The 22,199-nt window shown below is 36.1% G+C and overlaps 1 protein-coding gene across 2 annotated transcripts in view; it reads left to right on the top strand.

Moving 5' to 3' along the window:
- Positions 1-331: 331 nt before the first annotated feature.
- PTPRR (protein tyrosine phosphatase receptor type R) overlaps positions 332-22,199 on the top strand; it is a 283,354-nt gene continuing 261,486 nt past the window's right edge. Inside the window, exon 1 of one of the 2 annotated variants that reach the window (XM_008004012.3) lies at positions 332-789. In XM_008004012.3, coding sequence (XP_008002203.3) covers positions 732-789 — 58 coding nt within the window. In that variant the 5' untranslated portion in view covers positions 332-731. The remainder of the gene's footprint in view (positions 790-22,199) is intronic. The other variant, XM_008004011.3, reaches the window with a different exon arrangement.

The raw sequence follows: 22,199 nt of genomic DNA, 5'->3' as shown, positions 1-22,199 counted from the left end.
CCTGTAGGCGAGTCCTGGGAAGCTGGTCAATCTGCAAATGCCAATTCTAGGCAGTGAGCTCGGTCCACTTGTAAATCAAGATTTGGGGAAAGAGTAGGGTGGGTGGCATGGTTGACGCTGTCATCAGCTCCCTCCTCTGGCTTCTCTGGTCATACCCCCATCTACTCTCACTCAGCTACACCCCAGCCTCGGATTTTTGATGGACGCTGGGTCCCTAGTAACCACAGCAAGCGCCTCCCCCGCAGTTCCCCCTTCCCCCGCCCCTCACCACCACCACCCCAGCGATGGAGCCTACTCTGCTCCAAGCCGCCGCTAAGACCCGGAGAAGCGGAATTTCACTTTGAAACTCCGGTGCCTCGTGAGGGCCGGCGCTGGGCATGCTCAGTAGCCGCGGCGCTGCTGCTGGGCTGCTGGGCTGGCGCGGAGTCCACCCTGACGTCTCCGCCTTGGCTTCTGGGTGTCCAGAAGGCCAGGCATTTGCCGCCTCTGAGCGCTTCTGTTCCCCTTGCCCGCAACCTCCTACTCTTCTTCCTCTCTCCCTCTCTTAGGGAGGTTGAAGCCGGTGCTGGTTTCTGTCGGCGCCACAGACTGACTGCTCTGCAAACCCCAGCCGAGGACCTGCGAACGAATCCCGGAGACTAGAAGACCCTTGGCGGTGGCTCTTTCTAATAGTACTTTACCTGAAGAGGGGTCGTGGTGGAGTTTCTCCTCCACCTCTCAATGCAAACACTATGTGGAGAGCAGTCGGCTTCCCTGCGCTGTGCCTGCTCCTTAATCTTCACACTGCAGGTAAGGGGTTGCCAGGCGTAGAGCCGGAGCTGTGCATGAGATGGGCAACTGCACATGCTTAAGGACTCTAGGAAAAGCTTGCCTTGCGAAGAAAGCCTTTCTAAAAAGGTAAAGCAGGACAGTACCTGACAGGAAAGGGGTGAGGGAGTCGTGCACCTGTTGGAAAACTGAGGCCGAAAACTTAAGCTAAAATTAGATCTTGATTTTTCTTTACCTTACACGAAAGTAGTGATCATTTTCAATATGAATGCAGGTTTGCTCCCCCCTTCGCCTCCCCTCCGTCTAGATTCCCTGTTCTTGTTTCTAGGCTATGCACTTAACTGTCAATTTTTCAGGAGAGGGACAAGACATTCTGCTGGATGTAAGCTTTTCTACTGCAGCGGCTACATTCATAAGGTCTCTTGGTCTAGCGAGCGCCCATAGGAAGGCATTGGCTGTAACCTGATGGACCACATCTCCGCCCAAAAGATCGAAATACATGGTTCACATTAGTGATGCTGCTCCAGGCTCCTTTGGCCCCTGCTCTTGTCACTCGAATTTTCTAAACCAATAAGAGGAAGGAAAGGTTTCAAATAGAATCCTCTTGTCTCTTTCAGCACCATGGCTAGCGTCCGCTGGCACTAAAAAATAAATAAATTAAAAAAAAAAATTACAGTTCCAACCCTGGGGTAGGCACTGTCCCTAGGACAGATTTGATAAGGTGTAACCAAGAGTAACAGTGAGACTGCTCCCAAATATAAATAGATTTGAGGCACCAGAATCAATATCAAGTCTCGTGTGGAAGCAAACCTTGAGAAGTACCTGAGAGATATTATATGTGGTGTCCCTGCTTTCTGGATACATAGCACCTCTATTTTATGCAGAGGACTTGCTGGGCTGAATTCCTTATCATTGTCACACACACATGAACCGAAATAAAATACGGCAGAGATATTTTAGAAACCCTACTGTGACAGCAGTTGTCCATGCAGCAGTCCTGTAACAACCAGAGATTAGGCATTTTCCCTGAGTGTGCTTCTCATCCAATCACACATATCCATTCATTCCTTCAACCAACATTTGCTGAGTGTATACTATGTTCTAGGGGTAATGAGTAAAAATAATTGTTTGAAATTACAATCCTTGCGGTATCTTTTTAAAAAGAGTGGGTGAATTTTGTGCTCTGTGTACAATAGTGGGAGTGAAATATGGTTCTTTCTTATTCCAGCTAATGCTATTATTTAAATGTATCATGAATCTTTTGAGCAAATAATGCATAGGGTTATTAAAGCTATTATTAAATACACATGTTAATTGTTATAATTATGATGTTATATTGTGGGGTTTTCAATAGTTCTTTGGTACATTTTGAAAACCAGAAAATAGCTATGACTTGATTATTAAATTATTTGCAAACAGCTGTAGTGAGTTCTTTCATTACCACATACGATTCTTCAATGCTGAAATGTGGGACAAAAACATACACATTGGGTTGAGTTTTATTTACAGTATTGCTTAATAATAGACTGATACAAACATTCATTACAGAAAAATCTCAATTCTTACTAAGTTAGCAATGATTTAGTTGGTCTGCCAACAATATCAGTGTAGTCATTTTTTTCAAAACTAACATATAAAAAAGTTTAAAGATAACATTTAATACACCTTGAGTAATTATATCTTAAAAGTTATAAATAAACTTAAGCATGTGAAAAACATGTCTTAATTTACTGTAGATGAATATTTGGGATGAGAAAAATAGAGGACTTTTGCTCATCAAATGAGAAACCTAAAAGCTTGTAGCCCTGGATTATACCTGGAACTCTGCCAAAGGGTGTATTACCAAAGCCAATCCAATCCATCTCTACTTCAACTTTTTAACTGCAAAACAAAGATAAAAAGTAAGATTAATCAACCAATTTTAATTTAATAAGACAATGCATTTAAGGGCATTTTTATATTTCAATTGCAAGATGCTGAATATTCATTGTATTCATATTTAATATGGTGAAATATATCGGTGTTTTATCACAACAGATTGCAAGTTTAATATTATAGTTCTCTTGCCAGTTTTATTTTAAATGCATTTTAATTTTAAACAGCAATTTGTGGGTCACAAGCTGTCATCAGATTAAAATTTACCACACTTATCTAATGACACTGTTAGGGCTTTTCATCAGAACTGAAACAAACATAGCTCCTTGGTCTAAGCTTCTATACATTTGGAGATTAACAAAATAAGTGGACAGGATGACAAAGATGAAGAAATCACTAATATCTCTACTTGTTGAAGGTGTGAGTTTGTTACTTTTGTGGAAGACTTTTCTCTCAGGACAGAGGCCGACTTCATAAAGAAGGGAAATGAATTCTAACATTTACGTCTCTTTAATTGTAAACCTAATTGATCCATTTTGGTTATGCCCGGGGTATCAGCAACTGCTTTATGCTGGTGAAACTGATGACATCTTATAATGCTTTAGAGATGGGAGGAAAGGGTTGATGGGATGTAAGTGTTCTTTTTAGCTATACTAGGAACTGTTGCCTTCAATATAACCATGCCCCTAATGATAAGTAGCAAATTGCTTGCAATTTGAGTGCCATCTCCCATTATTTTGGTTATGGTTGCCTAAGACACTGTCAGGGGAAAAAAGAAGATTTTGACGCTGAATTCTGGCTAGGGAGAAGTATGTGGTCTATAATAGCTGTGGGAGAAAAATGAGGAGTGGGTACAGTGCTGTGTAAGTGGCATCTCTGGGTAAATTAACACTAAAGGATTACTAAGCTCGGTTCTTGTTAGAGAAGCTGGACACAACTCTACCCATGGCAGCCAATTTTTATAGATTGCCTAACAAGGAAGCTGTGGTTATTGTCCATTCAACTGCTTATTTTACAGGTGAGAAAATGAAGATCTAGAGTATTAAAATGGTAGTTAATAGCATAGTCAGGATAAAAGCCCAGGTTTCCAGACTCGTGGCTGCTTACTGTATAAAATTATACACTGGTTCTACAATAGGTGAGGCCACCATTGATTAAGTTAGTGGTGTGAAATACTTTTTACCTAACTGTCCTTATTCTTTACTCTTTCTGTGAACCAGTTTAATATATAAACTCCAGTTGAAAATACCACTTCAGGAATATTCAAGAAGCCAATTAAAAGCCATCGCAATAATATGAATGGTAAAAAAATATTATGTGGAAGATCCACAGAGCTTATTTTCTTCAGCATTTCTCCTCTTTCTTTGTCCAAAGAAGCATATTCCGTTTGAGGAGATATTATTTATAGGGTTGTATTTTAGTTGCAAAAGAGTACATTTTTGAGATATATCAAAAATTCTCATGTGAAAGCTTTCTTTTTCCTAGGAAATGTTTTGCTAACAAAATACAGAAACTGATTTCAATCCATTGCTTTCTCTTTGAATTCTGGAAAAGGTTCTTTCAAATTTCCGTGTTGCTCTCACTATCAGCCTTTTTGAATGGCACAAAGACTGCCTTCAGTGTATCTCCTGAAACTATCTCTTCACTCTCAGAGAAGTGCATAGTCAATTTCTCTAGTCTCTGAGAAGAAAGGTATTCTATGATGGTGCCAAGAAGATCTGGGAGGTGATTTGCAGAAGTACCACCCTCAAAAGAAAGGATAGACTAACAGGTAAATGATATATTTTAAGATTTTAAGATGTTCCTTAGAACTCTAGAATTTGTTTTTCCTATTGAAAATCACTCAATATAGACCTTACAATGGTCTAGAGTCTCTCTTCACATTATTTCTATGATATTATCTCTCACTACTTTCTTCTTTTTTTAATCTCTCTCCAGCCATATTTATCCTTCTGTTTCTAGAAGATGCCAGGCACTCACCCTTTCATACTCTTTTGCTTTCTTCTTTCTCCAGGTATCTCCATAACTTAATCCCACAATAATTTTAGGTCTTTAATTAAATATTACCTTCTTAGTGGGGTTATCCTATTTCATATTTCATCTTCCCTTACCCCCATCACCCAGATAAAAATTCTAGCACCCTTTCCCTGTTTATTAAATATTTTTTCCCCAGAGGTCTTCACCACTTAACATACAATTTATTTTACTTTTGTTTATTGTAGTTTCCCCTCTCTGTATTAAAATGTAAGCCCATTTAGGGCACATATTTTTGCCTGTTTTGTTTATTGTTACATGTATTGGAGATCTTGGGCTACGTAGTACCTGGGGGCAGTTCCTGACATAAAATCTTTCTAAAGATTAAATAAATATGTTAAATAAATAACGATACAGTGATATTTCTGGTCTCTTCTTTTTGCATTTAATATCTTCTTAACACCCAGAAAAAACACACATAGTCAACTTAGCCACTTCCAGAATGGACTTAAATGGAGCTCATTTGTCCAAAACTCATGTTGCCTCACATGCCCCCAAAACATACTCTCTCTAACAGATTTTGCTGTCATTGTGAACTGAAGGGCAATAAAGGATGGGTTTGTGTTAGACCAGAGCTACTAATCAACTCAGTGAAAAAAGTCTTTCAAACTGATTGCCAGATGTTGTGCAGCCTAAATGCTTTGCTGTTGGCTACATTTTCACTTCTCAGTGAAATGCCTTGTACATGTAGGAATGGCTACAGGGATCAGCAAATTTACAAACAGAGAGTCTAATGCACTAGAAAAAACCGATTTGCTTCTTAGGTACTTAAGAGACATAGGAATATGTATATTTGAAATGACATATTTCTAGCACCTCCAATAGACTAGCCCCTCGCATATTCCATTGAAAATCACATCTTGCCTAACACCTTGTAAAAATTCTGGGATGCATTATGCACATTCAGCCTTTTCTTCTTTATTTCTCCCCTACTTCTCTATCAACTTCAGTCCTCATCCTATCATTCTATGGTTGAACATAATTAAATAGGTCATTATAATGTACATTCTTGTTATCAATGCATTTCCATAGTACTCATCTATTTTGACTCCTTTCCAAATTTTAAAATTTTTCCTCACTTGACTTCCACAGACAGTCATTACTCCCTAGCTTCCCTCTTATCTCTCCAGCCATTTCTCAGTTTGTACTTTTAGGTCTTCTGCTGTGTATTATTTAATGGTCAGTGCTCTCTACATCTTCTCATTGATTTTTTGTTATTTTTCTCTGTATACAATCTCCCTGGATAATTATACTCAGACATGCATGTCAAAGATTCCAAAATCCACATTTCCATCTCAGTTATCTCTCCTGAACTCTGGTTCTATATTTAAAATTACCTAGAAGTCATTGTATATTCCATAGTAATCTTTTTGTTGTTATTGTTGTTAGAGAAAGGGCCTCACTCTGTCGCCCAAGCTTGAGTGCAGCGGTGCAATCATGGTTCCCTGCAGCCTCGACCTCCTGGGCTCAAGCAGTCCTCCTGCCTCAACCTCAGAGAGTGCTGGGATTACAGGTGTCAGCCACAGTGCCTGACCCCACAATAGTCTTATATTCAACTGTTTTTACTCAACACTTCTCATCACAATTACTCTTATAAACATTCCCTAATATTGTGAATAACACTAGGATTCCTCACAATGACCCAGGTCTGAAACGAATAATTCATCCTAGATCCTCCCTTTGCTACTTTCATCTTAAAGGTTACCAACTCTTCTCATAAGGTCTTCTCTACTCTCCATGTTCATGTCACTGCCTTGGGACAGATCCTTATTTCTCACATAATATCTTGTGTTGACCTCCTATCAAATTTATTCTTCATAATAATGTCAGAGGTGAAACTCTTAAAAAGCATACCTGATCATATTCTTTCTCCATAAAATTCTTTAATACAGCTATCGCCTTTTCTTTTAGAATAAACTCCAAACTCAAGGCAAAGTCTTTTGTAATGAGGTCTTTTCATCATGCCCTCCTTTGCACACTAATGTCAAAGCAAGACAAAATTTCCTTTAGTTTGCCATGTCTTAAACCATTTCACGTACTGTTCTACTTCTCTTAAATACCCATACTCTGCTTCCTTTTTTAGATGACTCTTTCTCCAACTTCAAATATTGATCAGGCATAGCCCACTTCAAGAATCTTCTTTTCTTGAATGCCTCACCTCATTCAAGTAGCTCTCCTACATTTCCCTTTTCAACCCTGTATATTCCTCTGTCAATGTACTTAACCTGTATGCTGAAGTTTTTGAGAACAATAACACAATTGCAGCTTTATTTCTATATACTTATTCCCTAGAACTATGCTGGTTACCTAATATGGCATCAGTAAGTATTCAATTAATGAATACATATATTAAATATATTTGGTAAAATGAATTATGATAAATTAATTTACATTGACCAAGAGATTATATGTCATCTTCATGACCATAAAGAAGATAATTGACTTTACTACTGTTCTCTTAATGCAATTTACACTTATTGACAACAAGGAAATGGAGATGGGACAGAAAAATTTCTATTTAAATATAGTCCATAAGATAAGTTTGTGTCCCATGGGCATGATGTTATTTGTAGTGTACTTGTGTGCTGAACTCCTTTTAGATGTCTAGACATTCTTGCATGATTTTCTAGTACTACTTAAGAATAGAATGAGATTAATTTTTTTTAATTTAAAGAGCTCAGAGAGTTAGATAAGCAACATAGCATGATAGTTGTCCACTAAAGAATGGACCCAGAACTCCTAACCCTGATTACTGATTGGTTATTATCTACCTAGAGCAAATATAAGACATTTACACATTCAAAACCAGGTGGGAGTGTGAGACAGTGGCTTCAGTAAATCAAGACCAAAAATAATTCAACCGTCCTTTTCTCTCTGAAATAAAAACCAAATCATCATACAACATGTCTGAATATTTGAGTGGTTGTATACATTTTTCTCTCTCATTTTATGTGTATATGGTCTTTATGGAATCATAAAGTTTTTGGATCCCACACATTTTTTCTTGTAGAAGACATTCTTACACCTGAGGAATGGAGACTATTTTGTGAATTATTTAAAAATCACTTTATGTGAGATGATCAGATCAAAAATCAAAAGCCCATTCATTGCCATTAGTATTAGAGATAACATGGATGTTATATTATATGGTAAGTTTATTGTTAAATCTTACAAGTTGTTCTGTGAGCCAAATTCGAAAGCTAGTGAAAGCCATTTTTCCTTTAAAAGGGGATTTGAAAGATTCTGCTTGGCCCATGAGTGCATTTTTCATCTTCAAGGCATTTACAAATGCTGACACATTTAGAGTAGCATTGATGTTTCCCAACATGAAGGATGTTAGTAGTTTTGAAAAAGAAAGATGTAATGCTGAAATATTATTTTAAGATCAAATTTTCTACTGCTTCTATACCATATAATGTAACTATAAGTGCCTACTATAGTAATGATATTTGCCACAGAAAGACAATTAGCAAATTTATATTGTGAACATTAGCACTTTCCATTTAAATCATTTTTATTCATAATGACTGCATAAACTTTCCTCATAATCAAATCTCATTTGACTTTAATATATTAAGATGTTAATGTCCATTAAAATTGCAGCCACATGGACTAACAGCAAAGCAAAACTGTTTATATTATGCAGCAGTCCAGATCTATGTCTAGTTGAACTGAAGCAAATGCCAAGTTCACTGGGGATATGAATTAATTTTTCCTATTTCTATTTTATTTTTTATTTCCTTTTTTTTCAGACCTAAAGCAATGTCCATTTTCTGACTTAAATGAGAAGACTGACCTCAGGCAGTCCTAAACTACTATTCTTTGGAAAGGAGCACTAAATGAGCACAGAGTAAAAGCATCTCACAGTGATTCACTGGCCTGTACAACACTATGTACTGAGCAAGACTCTACAGCTATTTTACTGTACTAATGATCCAATTCCTGAGGCATACTGGAGAGAAAAGGAAGCAATAAGTGCACAGAATCAGTTCATCACTGGGTGACTTTCACTTACCTGGGAAAAATGATCAAACATAATATCATAGTGAGTTAGGTTGAAAGACCATCAATCCATGAATGTAAAGGTATGGCTTTCAAATCATAAGCAATTTACTTTCTTTGTCTTCGTGACTCAAGGTAGTATTTTTAAAATTCTCCCTGAAGAAAATAAAGTAGCTTAAACAGAAGAAAAGAGAAAATTTAAACAAGTGGAAATATCATGTTTCTAGATAACTTTTTAGCAGAATTCCATAGTAGTTGAAAGTTAAGTGGGATAATATATCCAAACCTGCAGTCTTAGTGAGTGTCATAGAGGTGTTAGGCATTATGTGATTAGACTAAGGAGATGATAAATGGTTAACTTGTACCTTGGAGGAATTTCTTGTTCTTCTTATATTTATGCCAATACTGAGTAAGAATACACACCTAGATAGATTCTGGGTTCTGAGTGTTTTTATTTTCAGTAGCCTTTTCTTGATAGTTTTCATCTGTATACTATAGGCAGGAGCCTGACCATATGTGCAGGTTTGTAGTGAACTATGAAGCTCTAAAACATCTACCTCCTTGCAGATATCTCTCCCACTGCCTTTCCTAAAAGTTTTATCTAAACATGAATTCTAGCATCATGTCTTCAGCAAGTTCTGCTTAAATTAATGTGAAATACAAATTTCTCTTGGATATGCCTGATTGTGACTGAAAATGTGTAACATTTACATAAACATCATAAATCTGAAATGTCTAGTTCCTACTGCACTGCCTTGCTTAGCAGGTGGTCTAGACTTGTCCCAGGATACATCTTCCTAATTAGTCCCTCTAGGGACCCACAAAGGGTGGAAAGTTCAAGCATGGACCAGGGATGTTGCTCATAGGTCTCTAGGCTTCCCATCTGTTGTCTACTCGTCTGGCCATCCTTCTGCTCTACTGACCAACTGATACTCTCCTACTTACCGTTTGTAGCCCATGGAACTTCTAGGCTATTGGGCTGCAGGTCCATGTGGAAGGCTGCCTGTGGTTCTGCAGATACCAGCCAAGACAGGGCTGTTTGAATGTAAAGGGATAGAAGGAGGAGCATGGATATGGGAAGAACTTAATGGGAAAGGTCACATGCAGCCACAACCTATTCACGGAACTACTCACCACTCCCCTAAAACCCAGGCTACTCAGCTGACCCTGCTTTTCCAGGACTCTTCTCTCTGCTGATTTTACCTCAGGTGACCTGTTATTTATAGCTCCAGATTGACTCCCTTGGAGACCTGTAGTTCACGAGAAAACTCAGAATTCAGTTAGAGAAACTTTTTCATGATGCTTCCCTTCTCTATGCAAATCCAGAGACACATCTGGCAGCTGTTTCAGTGCCTCTGAAAATCCCATGACATTTAAGAAGCTCACTAGGGCAATTCTCATGTGTCCTCACAAGCCTGGTCCCCTTGAGCATTTGGGCATGGCTCTTGGCATTGCCAGGCACCTCTGTATCTCTACAGCATCAGGATTTCCCATCAGGCATTCATTGGTTACTTTTGATTTATTTCCTCAAACTGGGAATGTCTGATATTTAGAGTGCTTAAATTATAAATTTTATCATGTTATTTGTAACTCCTAAATCTGAGCATTAACTGAAGCTACAAAAATATAATAAAAAGTCTTCCTCTCAAGATAAGCATTGGCTTTCATATGGAATAGACAAATAGATTTCCTTTTAAGACAGGAAGGAGATCACAAAAGAATATTTCCTAAATCCCCGTGATGTGCTAAATTCTACCCAAGGTACTTTTGTAAGATAACTGTCTTACCTTTTAGGATTGAAAAATGTTTTGAAATGGCATGCTTGTACTTCAGAAACAACAAAAATATTATGTAGTACAATAAAAACAAACAAAAAAAGTTTGGGCTCTAGGATCTGACTACCTTATTCTGAAACCCACATTCTGCCATTTAAAAAGCTAATGTATAAGGCCCTGCAGCATGGAACCTGGAACACCAAATATATTCAATATTAGTAGTTGTAGGAGTTATCATATTAACATGTGAAAACTTTCATTGGTCCTGTATTTCCTATAGCTGGCATATAAGACCAATGAACAGAAAACATAAAAAGAAAAATGGTACAAATTGACTATTGGCCTATTTTTTAAAAATCACTCTAAAACCTTCATTTGTGAAGAGTGCATGCTATGAAAATCAAATAAGCATATCCCAAATTTTAAAATACTAGTAACCTTCATCTTATAAATTTTTAAATGCTTATAATTAGCAAGTTCATGTTGAAGAAACTAAATGCTGCTTTCAAAACTAGTATATAAGAGAAAACCTCTAACCACCAGAGTCACTGCCACCATGGGCAACGTTTCTTCTGACGAAGTATCTGTCAGTCTCAGGGATTGGGTAGGACACGCGGTATCATCACTCCTACTACCCTACTCTACAGACTATATGAAATGACAACATCTAATAAAGGCCAAAACACTCCACTTCTAATGCTGACTTTCAGTCTTAGAGGAATGTGTATTAGACAGGGAAGGTTTGAAGTCCTACAATGAGTTTATGTGAAGGGGGCCCTGATTAAAAGAGGCTTTGCTTATACTAATATTTTGTTTTGTTCCTTTGAGTGGAGACTTGAAGAAGTTTTTCTACCCTGATGGAGGGATTCAGTTCAGATTAAGTGAAAGGTGTACCCTTCTTTTGTAAAATTTGGTGAAAAGCTTTGTTCCGGAAAGGAGTGCCAGCATGAAATGTGTCCCTGACTATAGGTACATTCTTAAGCAGATAAATTTTAGAAAAATACATATATAAAAGTTGAGGATCTGGAAAGTGATTCTTCATGCCTGTGCACAATTTGCATACTCCAATTTGAAAATCCTGTCCACATATCTTTGATGTGTGTGTGGTAGGGGAGGGCATGCACTTTGTGAAATCGGAGTTCTTACACATGCAATTAGGGAATCAGTTGTCCTGTCTCCCCTTGGGTTAAGTTTTGCTGAGTCTGCAGCAAATTCCCAGTGGGTGCAGGATCAATTCCTGCCAGTCCAGGCCTGTCTTGTGCCTTTGGTGCCCAATACCTCCCCATGTAGCATCAGCTCTCACTGCTGGCAGCGCCCTCACAGCCTCCCTCCACCAGCCCTTCATGTCTTCAAGTTTACCCTTGGGAGCTATGTTTCTAATCTGAGCTTCAATCTCCAATTTTCTCTTTCTTCTCCACCCTCAGCTAAACTGGGTAGTTCCTGCTTCCTATTCCAGGAGAGATCTCTTCTCAGAAAGGATGTGCCACACTAATCTACTTCAGATAAGAACAGCTGTTAATTATATGGCCCTTCCTTAATTTTCATTTTTCAAAGAATCATTAGAAAGCCCAACCTTAGCCCAGTGCCATTAATTTCAAGTGGTGGATGAAGGAGCTAGAACAAGATGGAATAGCACTGTTGAAAGGGTCTACCAAGTGCCCCTCAAATCCCTAAATTCAGGCAAGGGAGACCCGGACAGGGATCTCTTCAAGTGGCCAACTACAGACCTTTTTCCCCATTAATATGGTTTGGCTGTGTCCTCGCCCAAATCTCATCTTGAATTGTAGTTCTTATAATCCCCACCTGTTGTGGGAGGGACCAAGTGGAGAAAATTGAATCATGGGCGGTTTCCCCTATCCCGTTCATGTGGTAGTGAGTTAGTTCTCACGAGATCTTATGGTTTTATAAGGGACTTCCCCTTCACTGAGCACTCATTCTCTCGGCTGCTGCCACGTGCAAGAGGATGTGTTTGCTTCTCCTTCTGCCATGATTGTAAGTTTTCTGAGGCCTTCCCAGCCATGCTGAACTGTGAGTCAATTACACTTCTTTTTCCTTATAAATTACCCAGTCTCTGGTATGGCTTTATTAACCGCGTGAGAATGGACTATACACCCACTTTCCTCTTCCCTTAATATATGAGCATTTATATCTCTGTAGTATCTTTACTATGGTGAGACTTTAATATTTATGTGTTCTAATGTTCATTTTGCTGTGTTTTAGTATAATTCCTAATCTGCTATGAGAATTATTCTTAAAACAGACGCTTTTTTTTCCTTTGTCTTAAAATTGGAGCCCAGTTTTTAAGTCGTCTGGAGAACTCTGCTATGAAAACAATGGAGATAGTTTCTAATCTTTATAATAATTTGAAAACAATTATATTTTAGCTTTTTGTATAACAATGAATGACGTATAAAATTAATTTCTAAATGTACTACTTCATTATTCAGTGCGTGCATACGGAACCGAATTCCTGTGATTTCTGCAGTCTTAGCTTTCTAGCCATATGAGCATTTTTCTCCCGTCTGCCTTTCCCCAGAGGGTGTAGTTTGATAGTCCTCTCTTAACGGCTGTATAACATTTAATATATAGTAGCATTCATTCCTGTCAACCTCTCCTCCCAGTATCCTTTGACTCAGTACTTGAGAAACTGGGGGACATCTGATTGCTGTACCTCAGCTGGCACACATTTCACTTCTTCCAGCAGAGTCCGAGGCCGGAGGTCTTAATGCTCATTCTTTCTTCATGACTTATGTCTAGTCACATTGTCCCAAGGTACTGTTTTAATTGTATTATGTTCCACTCTGTAATAGATATTTATCAAATGAAAAATAACTCTATTAAAGCTGGGCAAAAATCAGGAAACATGAACCCCTTTCATTGCAATTTTACCACCAGCATATAGCAGACAATGGATTTTTCCTGAAACGGCTGTCAATTCTGTGACTCCGAAATAGAGTTTTACACTGTTCAGCTCGACTTTCAATGGATAAACAGGGAGAGGTAGTAAGGGATATCCAGAGTATTTATGCTGGGCTGAGAGTGGAAGGAGGAGCTGCTTTTTCTAATAGAATAGTTTGAGAAATGTGAAAAAAAACATGTAAGGAAACTTTACAGGGTGATTAAAATCATTCCTTAGATGCAGAATAGAGGAAATTAGAGCGAGTACTATAAAAATAGAACAACTACTTTGTTATTGGTTTCTTTATTTTTATTATAGATATATTGGACACATCACCGGTCAAATATGTGGAGAGTTTAAATAATATTAAAGAATGTCAACACTTCCTGGTAGAATTATGTTTTCACATCTTAGTAGCCAGTGTATAGACTGGATCTTAGAAAAATCAGTCCTGGAAGGACGTGTTAAATTTTTTTTTTTTCAGTTTTCTTTAAGGCTAGTCAATTAAAGGATTAGGAGCAGAGAAGGAACAAAGAAATCTGCAACTGCTTGTGATCAATTAGTTGTGAACACCACTGCATTGGGACCAGCCTTGGAAGTGTTCTTTTAATGATAAGTTTATCCAAGCGTTTTTTGGGTCCATGTTCGTTTATAATTTTGGCAAAATTAATTATCGTCATCTTATAGAAGCTCTGATTTTTGTAAAGAAAACTTTATAACAAAATGGCTGGTTTAAGGATAAATATTTTTGTCAAATTAGTTATTTGGTGTCAGGATACAAAACAAAACAATATGTGTACATACAAATACATACATACATGTCCATATATTGTTGGAATATAACTGAGGCACAGAAACTGAATTCTATAAAACCGGCTTTGTATATAGCATATATTATATTTTGGAGATTATCCTAACTAACCTTGGTTGTCATATTTTGGGAAAGCTGTAATGTTTATCAGTGGGGTTTAGTGTTATTACTGTTGACACTTTTAACTGGAGATTAATATTCTGGTTATCTCTTGTGACCATTACCAATAGAATGATAGAACTACTAAACAATAGTTTAATACTAGCCTCATTACATCCCAGGGTATAATTTCTGGAAATCCCTGCTTCTATAAGTTCCTAAAGGGTCTTTTATAGTATTTATGGAAAACTTATTTCTTTAGGAAAAAAATCAGGACCATGCAAAATCTGTCTGAGTGGTGGCTTCTTTTTTACTGAAGTATATTTCTAATCTAGTTGTAGATATGCAAGAACCAGCTACATTTTCTGATGAGAAGACTGAGGCTCATTGGGGTGAGCTAACATAGATGGGAAGAGAGAAATTGAGAGATCATTTAAATTAGAATCTAGGTCCCTCATTTATTTCTTAATTCTTTCCTCTTAATCAAATTAAGAGAGAAGTTGGGAGATCATTTAAATTAGAATCTAGGTCCCTCATTTATTTCTTAAATCTTTCCTCTTAATCATGTTTTTTTTCCTTTCTCAATACTAAATAGGCATTTTTCCCAAAAGAACTTTTATTGGTACCACTACATATTTTTAATTTTTCTGAGAGGTGTTAACAAATCAAATAAATGGGAGCCTAATCATTTCGTACGCATAAATTCCCAAGGGAAGCCCCTGATACTATCCATATGTCCTTTCTAGAGAAGAAGGCGTTAACATTTCTAACAAAACAATGATTGTCTTTTCAAAAACTGATTACACAGCAAAAGCCTTTTTCTGATTGTTCACTTTTTTAAGTCTCTTTAGAGACCACTGTTTTATTCTTTCCTTTCACAACTTATTGACATTGACTTAAGTACTTGCAATGCAAGGATTTATTCTGAGAGTGTGTATACAAGGCCATTCTACCTTATGCATGCAGGAATAACCAACACTGAATTTGAAATAATGAATCATAATGTACTCTAACTTAACATTGTAATTTCATTCATTTCTCTTTCCTTTGTTAAAGATCTCTTCAGAGGCTACCAAGGTCATATCCAGAATGACATTTCAATTGTGCAATTTTATGACCATCAAATCTCACTGATCATTTTCATGTAAATGTTGTTTTTATGATAAAAGTACTTTTATTTTAAATGCAGATTAGTATCTTTGACAAGCTACTTACTAAACATTCTGTAAGAGACACTATCCCTCACAGGTAGGGAAAACTATCACTGAACTCTCAATGAAGACGAGAAATCCTACTACGTATTTCATATCAACTTTCTTTACAATAACTTTTTCAATCCCTCTCCATTCTCCTGAAACCTTCCATCTTTCCTCCCTAATCCTCACTCTCTTATGAGATGACTTCATCTCCTTCTACACAGAAAATACAGACACCATCGGAACGTAACTTTCTCAACTTCCAACACCAAACCCATTAACATCCCTAATCTCCCTCCCCGCTACATATAATGAAATAAATACCTTCCTCAAATCCAAGGCTCATTCCTCTGCCTGTACTCTGGGTCCTGTCTCCTCCTATCTTCTGAGGGAGTTCAGTCTACTAATTATTCCAGCTGCTTTCTCTTATATCTGATCATTCCTTTCAGCTGGCTCCTTCTCCTTGAGGATTAAATGTGCCGAAATCTCTACCTTCTTAAAAAGAAACCAAAAACACATCCCTCACCCTATCTTTCCTTCCCGGTAACACATAGTTGCTCTCTTATCACACCTAAATGTGATTTTTCCACTTATTTTGTTTCTACTTTATCTCCCACTCAGTCCTCATTTCAATTAAATTTAGCTTTCTGTCCCTTCCCAACACACACTACTTTTTATAAATTCATCAATGATATTTCTTATGAAAAAGACTTAAATTTAGTGATGAGAAAAGATATGTTTGATACAGTTATGCTTGAAAAAAATAGCTTACAAAACATGTATAACCTATTGACTTTTTTGGTGTACAGTTCTATGCATTTTTACACATGTATAGATTCATGTAATCACAACCACAATCTGGATACAGAACAGTTCTATTACCACAAAAAACTTCATACTATCTTTTTGTCTCCAGCTCTTCTACCCAAATAACCACTGATTTGTATTTCATAACTATATTTTTTGTCTTTTAAGAATGTCATATAGTGGAAAAATACAGTGACTTTTTGAGACTGGCTTCTTTCACTCAACCTACTTCCTTTTATATCCAAGTTGTGTGGATCAATAGCTCATTTCTTTTTACTGATGAGTGGTGCTACATTGTTTAGATGCATCATAGTTTGTCTATCCATCCACCATTGAAGAACATTAGAATTGTTTCCATTTGGGGGCAATTATGAATAGACTCGCTAATAAAATTTGTTTACAGACATTTGTGGGAATATATATTTTTATTTCTCTAGGGTAAGAATGTAGAAGTGAAATTGTTATATCATATGGTAAGTATGTATTTACCTTTACAAGAAACTGTCAAACCATTTTCCAGAGTGCCTTTGCCATTTTGCATTCTCACCTGCAAGCTCTGAGACTTCTAGTTGCTCCAGATCCTCTCTAGTATTAGTACATTTCATTTTACCAATTCTAATATCATATCACAATTTTTAATATGCATTTTCATATTGGCTAATAGAAACAGACATACTTTCATTTGCTAATTTGCCATTCATGTATCCTCTTTAATAAAGTGTTTGTTCAAGTCTTTAGCCCATTTTTAAACTGGTTTGTTTTCTAATTGTTGAGTTTTGAGAGTTCTTTATACATTCTAGTTACAGGCCTTTGGTTGGATATGTGATTTATAATTATTTTTCTCCCACTCTGTAGCTAGCTTTCTCCCTTTCTTAACAGTATCTTTCACAGAGCAAATTTCTTTTTATTCTGATGCCATCCAGATTATCTTTTTCTCTGTGGATTGCGATTTTGATGTTATGTCTAAGAAACCTTTGCCTAACCTTAGGTAATAAAGATTTTATTCTGTGTTTTCTTCTAAAAGTTCTGTAGTTTATACATTACACATTTAGAGCTATGAACCTTTTTAGTTAATTTTGTATAAGGTGAAGTTTAGGTAAATGTTCATTTTGTTACATATGGATGTCTAATACTTTAAATGTAATTTCGAAAAGACTATCTTTTATTGTTTGTGCACCTTTATCAAAAATCAAATGGTAATACTGTCTCTGAATTCATTTTTTAAATTTTATTTAGCAGTTATTTTATTTTTGATTTATATTTTTAACTGACAGATCATAATTATACATATGGGATAAAATGTGATGTTTTTATATATGTATACAGGGTAGAATGATTAAGACAATTAACATATTTATCACCTCACTTGTTTAGCATCTTTGTGGTGAGACATTTCAAATTTATGGTCTTAGATATTTTGAAGTACACAATAAATTATTGACTGTAGTCACCCTGCTGTGCAATATATCTCAAAATTTATTTTTCCTGTCTATCTTAAACTTTGTATCCTTTAACCAACAACTCCCCATTCCTTCCCCATTCCCTGTCCCAGCCTTTGGTAACCATCATTCTACTCTCTACTTCTCTAGATTCCACATGTAAGTGAGATCATATGATATTTGTCTTTCTGCACCCACCTTATTTCACTCAGCATAATGTCCTCTAGATTCATCCGCGTTGTCACAAAGGTTAGGATTTCTTTCTTTTTATAAGACTGAATAGTATTACATTATATGTACATGCTACCTTTTCTCTTTTTCCTGTATGTTATTGGGGTACAGGGGGTGTTTGGTTACATGGGTAAGTTCTTTAGTGCTGATCTGTGAGATTTTGGTGCACCTATCACCCAAGCAGTATGCGCTGCACCCTATTTGTAGACTTTTATCCTTTGCCCCCCTCTCACTCTTCTCCCTGGTCCCCAAAGTCCATTGTATCTTTCTTATGGTTTTGCATCCTCACAGCTTAGCTCCCACATATCAGTGAGAACAAATGATGTTTGGTTTTCCATTCCTGAAGTTACTTCACTTAGAATAACAGTCTCCAATACCATCCAGGTTGCTGCGAATGCCATTAATTCATTCATTCTTATGGCTGAGTATTCCATTGTTTGTATATATAGATATAGCTATACATATATATAGATATCTATATATATTATATGTCACAGTATCTCATAAATATAAATCTCAGTCTCTTTACCCACTCGTTGATTGACAGGCATTTGGGCTGGTTCTACAATTTTGCAGTTGCGAACTGTGCTGCTATAAACATGTGTTTGCAAGTCTTTTTTGTATAACGACTTATTTTCCTCTGCGTAGATACCCAGTAGTGGGATTGCTGGATCAAATAGTAGTTCTACTTTTAGTTCTTTAAGGATCTCCACACTGTTTTCCATAGTGGCTGTACTAGTTTACATTCCCACTAGTAGTGTAGAAGTGTTCCCTGATCACTGCCTCCATGCCAACATCTACTGTTTTTTGATTTTTTGATTATGGCCGTTCTTGCAGGAGCGAGGTGGTATTGCATTGTGGTTTTGATTTGCATTTCCCTGATCATTAGTGATGTTGAGCATTTTTTCATATGTTGGTTGGCCATTTGTATACCTTCTTTTGAGAATTGTCTATTCATGTCCTTAGCCCACTTTTTTTTATGGGATTTTTTTATGGGGTTGTTTCCCTGATCATTAGTGATGTTGAGCATTTTTCATATGTTGGTTTTATGTTTTGTTCTTGCTGATTTGTCTGAGTTTGTGTAGATTCTGAATATTAGTCCTTTGTCAGATGTATTATGGGAAATGGTATAGAGGTTCCTCAAAAAAACTAAAAATAGAATAGATTATGAAGATTTTCTCCCACTCTGTGGGTTGTCTGTTCACTCTTCTGACTGTTCCTTTTGCCATGCAAAAGCTCTTAATTAAGTCCCAGCTATTTATCTGTGTTTTTATTGCATTTGCTTTTGGGTTCTTGGCCATGAAATCCTTGCCTAAGATGATATCTAGAAGGGTTTTTCCAATATTATGTTCCAGGATTTTTAGTTTTAGGTCTCAGATTTAAGTCCTTAATCCAACTTGAGTTGATTTTTGTATAAAGTGAGAGATGAGGATCCAGTTTCATTCTTCTACCTGTGGCTAACCAATTATCCCAGCACCACTTTTTGCAGAGTGTCCTTTCCCCACTTTGTTTTTGTTTGCTTTATCGAAGATCATTTGGCTGCAAGTATTTGAGTTTATTTCTGGATTCTGTATGCTGTTCCATTGTTCTACATGCCTATTTTTATAGCAGTACCATGCTCTTTTACCCGTTTGTCTATTGATGGACATTTAGATTGTTTTGTATCTTGGCTATTGTGAATAATGCTTCAGTGAACATGGGAGTGCAGACATCTCTTTGACAATTGATTTAATTTTGGGGCGATATACACCCAGAAGTGGGATTGCTGGAACATATGGTAGTTCTATTTTTATTTTTTTGAGGAACCACCATACCATTTCCCATAATGACTGTACAGGTTGAGGATCCCTAATCCAAAAATCCAAAACCCTAAATTCTCCAAACTAGAAAACTTTTTGCATACCAACATGATGCTCAAAGGAAATGTTTGTTGGAGTATTTTGAATTTGGGACCTTTTAATTAGGGATGCTCAATTGGTATACTGCAAATATTCCAAAATCCCAAAAAATTCAAAACATATCTGGTCCCAGGCATTTTGGAAAAGAAATCACCTGTACTCATTTACATTCCCACCAACAATGTGCAAGAGTTCCTCTTTCTTCCCATCCTGGCCAACTTAAGTGTCACCTTTTTTGATAAACCCATTCTAACGGGTGTGTGGTGTTACCTCATTGTGGCTTTAATTTGCATTTTCCTAATGATTAGTGATGCTGAACATATTTTCATGTGGCTATTGGAAATTCGTAAGTCATCTTTTCAGAAATGTCTGTTCAAATATTTTGCCCATTTTTTAACTAGGTTAATGTTTTTGGTATTACATTGAGTTCCTTATGTACTTTTGATATTAACCCCTTATCAGATGTGTGGTTTGCAAATATTTTCTCCCATTCTGTGGGTTATCACTTGACTTTGTTCCTTTGCTCTGCAGAAACTTTTTAGTTTGATGCAATCCCATTTGTCTATTTTTGCTTTAGTTGCCTGTGCTTTTGGGGTCATATTTTAAAAAAATCATTACCCATACTAATGTTGTGGAGGTTTTTGCCTATGTTTTCTTCTAGTAGTTTTATTGTTTTTGATTTTATATGAAAATCTTTAATTCATTTTTGTATATGGTGTGATGTATGAATCCAACGTCATGCTTCTGCACGAAATCTCCGTTTTTCACCATTGATCTGTTTGTCTATTTCTTTGCCAATACTACACTACTACCTCAATTACTATGGCTTTATGGTAAGGTTTAGAATTGAGCAGTTTTTTTAACTTTATTTTCAACTTTATTATTTTTTCAAAATTGTTTTAGCTTTCTATTTCTTTTGCCTTTCTATGTAAATTTTAGAATCAACATATCTATATCTACAAAAAATTCTAGTGATATTTTGATTCTAATTGGAGATGATTGATATCTTCATTATGTAGTCTTCTAATTCATGAACATAGTATATTTATTTAGATCATCTCTGATTTCTTTGTTCATTTTGTAGTTTTCTGTATATATGTACGTATCATATACATGTATCATATATGTATCATATATGTATCATACATGTATCATATATGTATCATCTATGTCTATATCATATATCATATATGTATTGTATATGTGTATCATGTATATCATATATGTATCCTATATGTATGTAGCATATGTAATGTATGTATCATATATATGTATGTATCATATATCATATATGTATTAGATATCTATATATCATGTATATATATATCATGTATGTGTCATATATATCATGTATGTATCATATCATATAGGTGTCATATATATCATATATGTATCATATATGTATGTATCATTCATATATATATCGTACATGTTCTGTTAGATTTATACCTAAGTATTTTATTTTGGGGTCAGCTTTTTTTTTTACTTTTACTTTTTAATTACACATTGCTAACTTATACAAATGCCATTGAGTTTTGTAGGTTGCCTTTATATTGTGTAACCTTGCTAAACTCACCTGTCAGTTCTAGGAAGATTTTGGTAAATTCCTTGGGATTTTTTACATAGACAATAATGTCATCTGCAAATATAACAGTTTTATGTCTTTTGCTCCTTTTCTTTGTCATTGCAGTGACTAGGACTCTTAGTACAATGGTATGGGTGCCTTGTCCTTGTCTTAGAAGAGAAGCATTCAGCTTTTCACTATTAAACATAATGTTTGCTGTCGGGTTTGGTGTAGGTACCTTTTATCAGGTTGAGAACATTCTCTTCTATTTCTAGGTTACTTAATTTTTTCTTACTATGAATAGACATGCATTTTATCGAACAGTTTTTTCATCAATTAATATGACTATTACTTTTCCTCTTTAGACTGTCAATAGGGTGGGTTATATAGATTATTTTTCAAATACCGAAGCAGACCTATATTCCCAGGAAAATCAGCCCCATTTCGTAGTGGCATATGTCTTTTTATATAATTCTACATTCAATTTGCTAATATTTTGTTGAGGACTTTTACATTTGTGTTCATAAGCAGTATTGGTCTATAGTTTTGTTTTGTTTTGTTTTTAGGATTGTCTCTATCTGCTTTCGTATTCAGAGTAATTGTGGCTTCATCAAATGATTTTGGTGACTGTTCCCCCTTCTATTTTCTGGGAGAAATTATATAGATTTGATGTTCTCTTTTTCTTTAAATGTTTGGTAGACATTTTCAATTATGCCATTTGATCCTGCAGATTTTTATTCAGAAAAAGTTTAAGTAGAAATTTCATTTCTTTTATAATTTTAGCACAATTTGGATTATTTA

The sequence above is a fragment of the Chlorocebus sabaeus genome, chromosome 11 (genome assembly GCF_047675955.1).
Source record: "Chlorocebus sabaeus isolate Y175 chromosome 11, mChlSab1.0.hap1, whole genome shotgun sequence".
NCBI lineage: Eukaryota > Metazoa > Chordata > Mammalia > Primates > Cercopithecidae > Chlorocebus > Chlorocebus sabaeus.
Note: the sequence above shows the minus strand (reverse complement) of the source record. Positions and strands in the feature narration are given on the sequence as shown.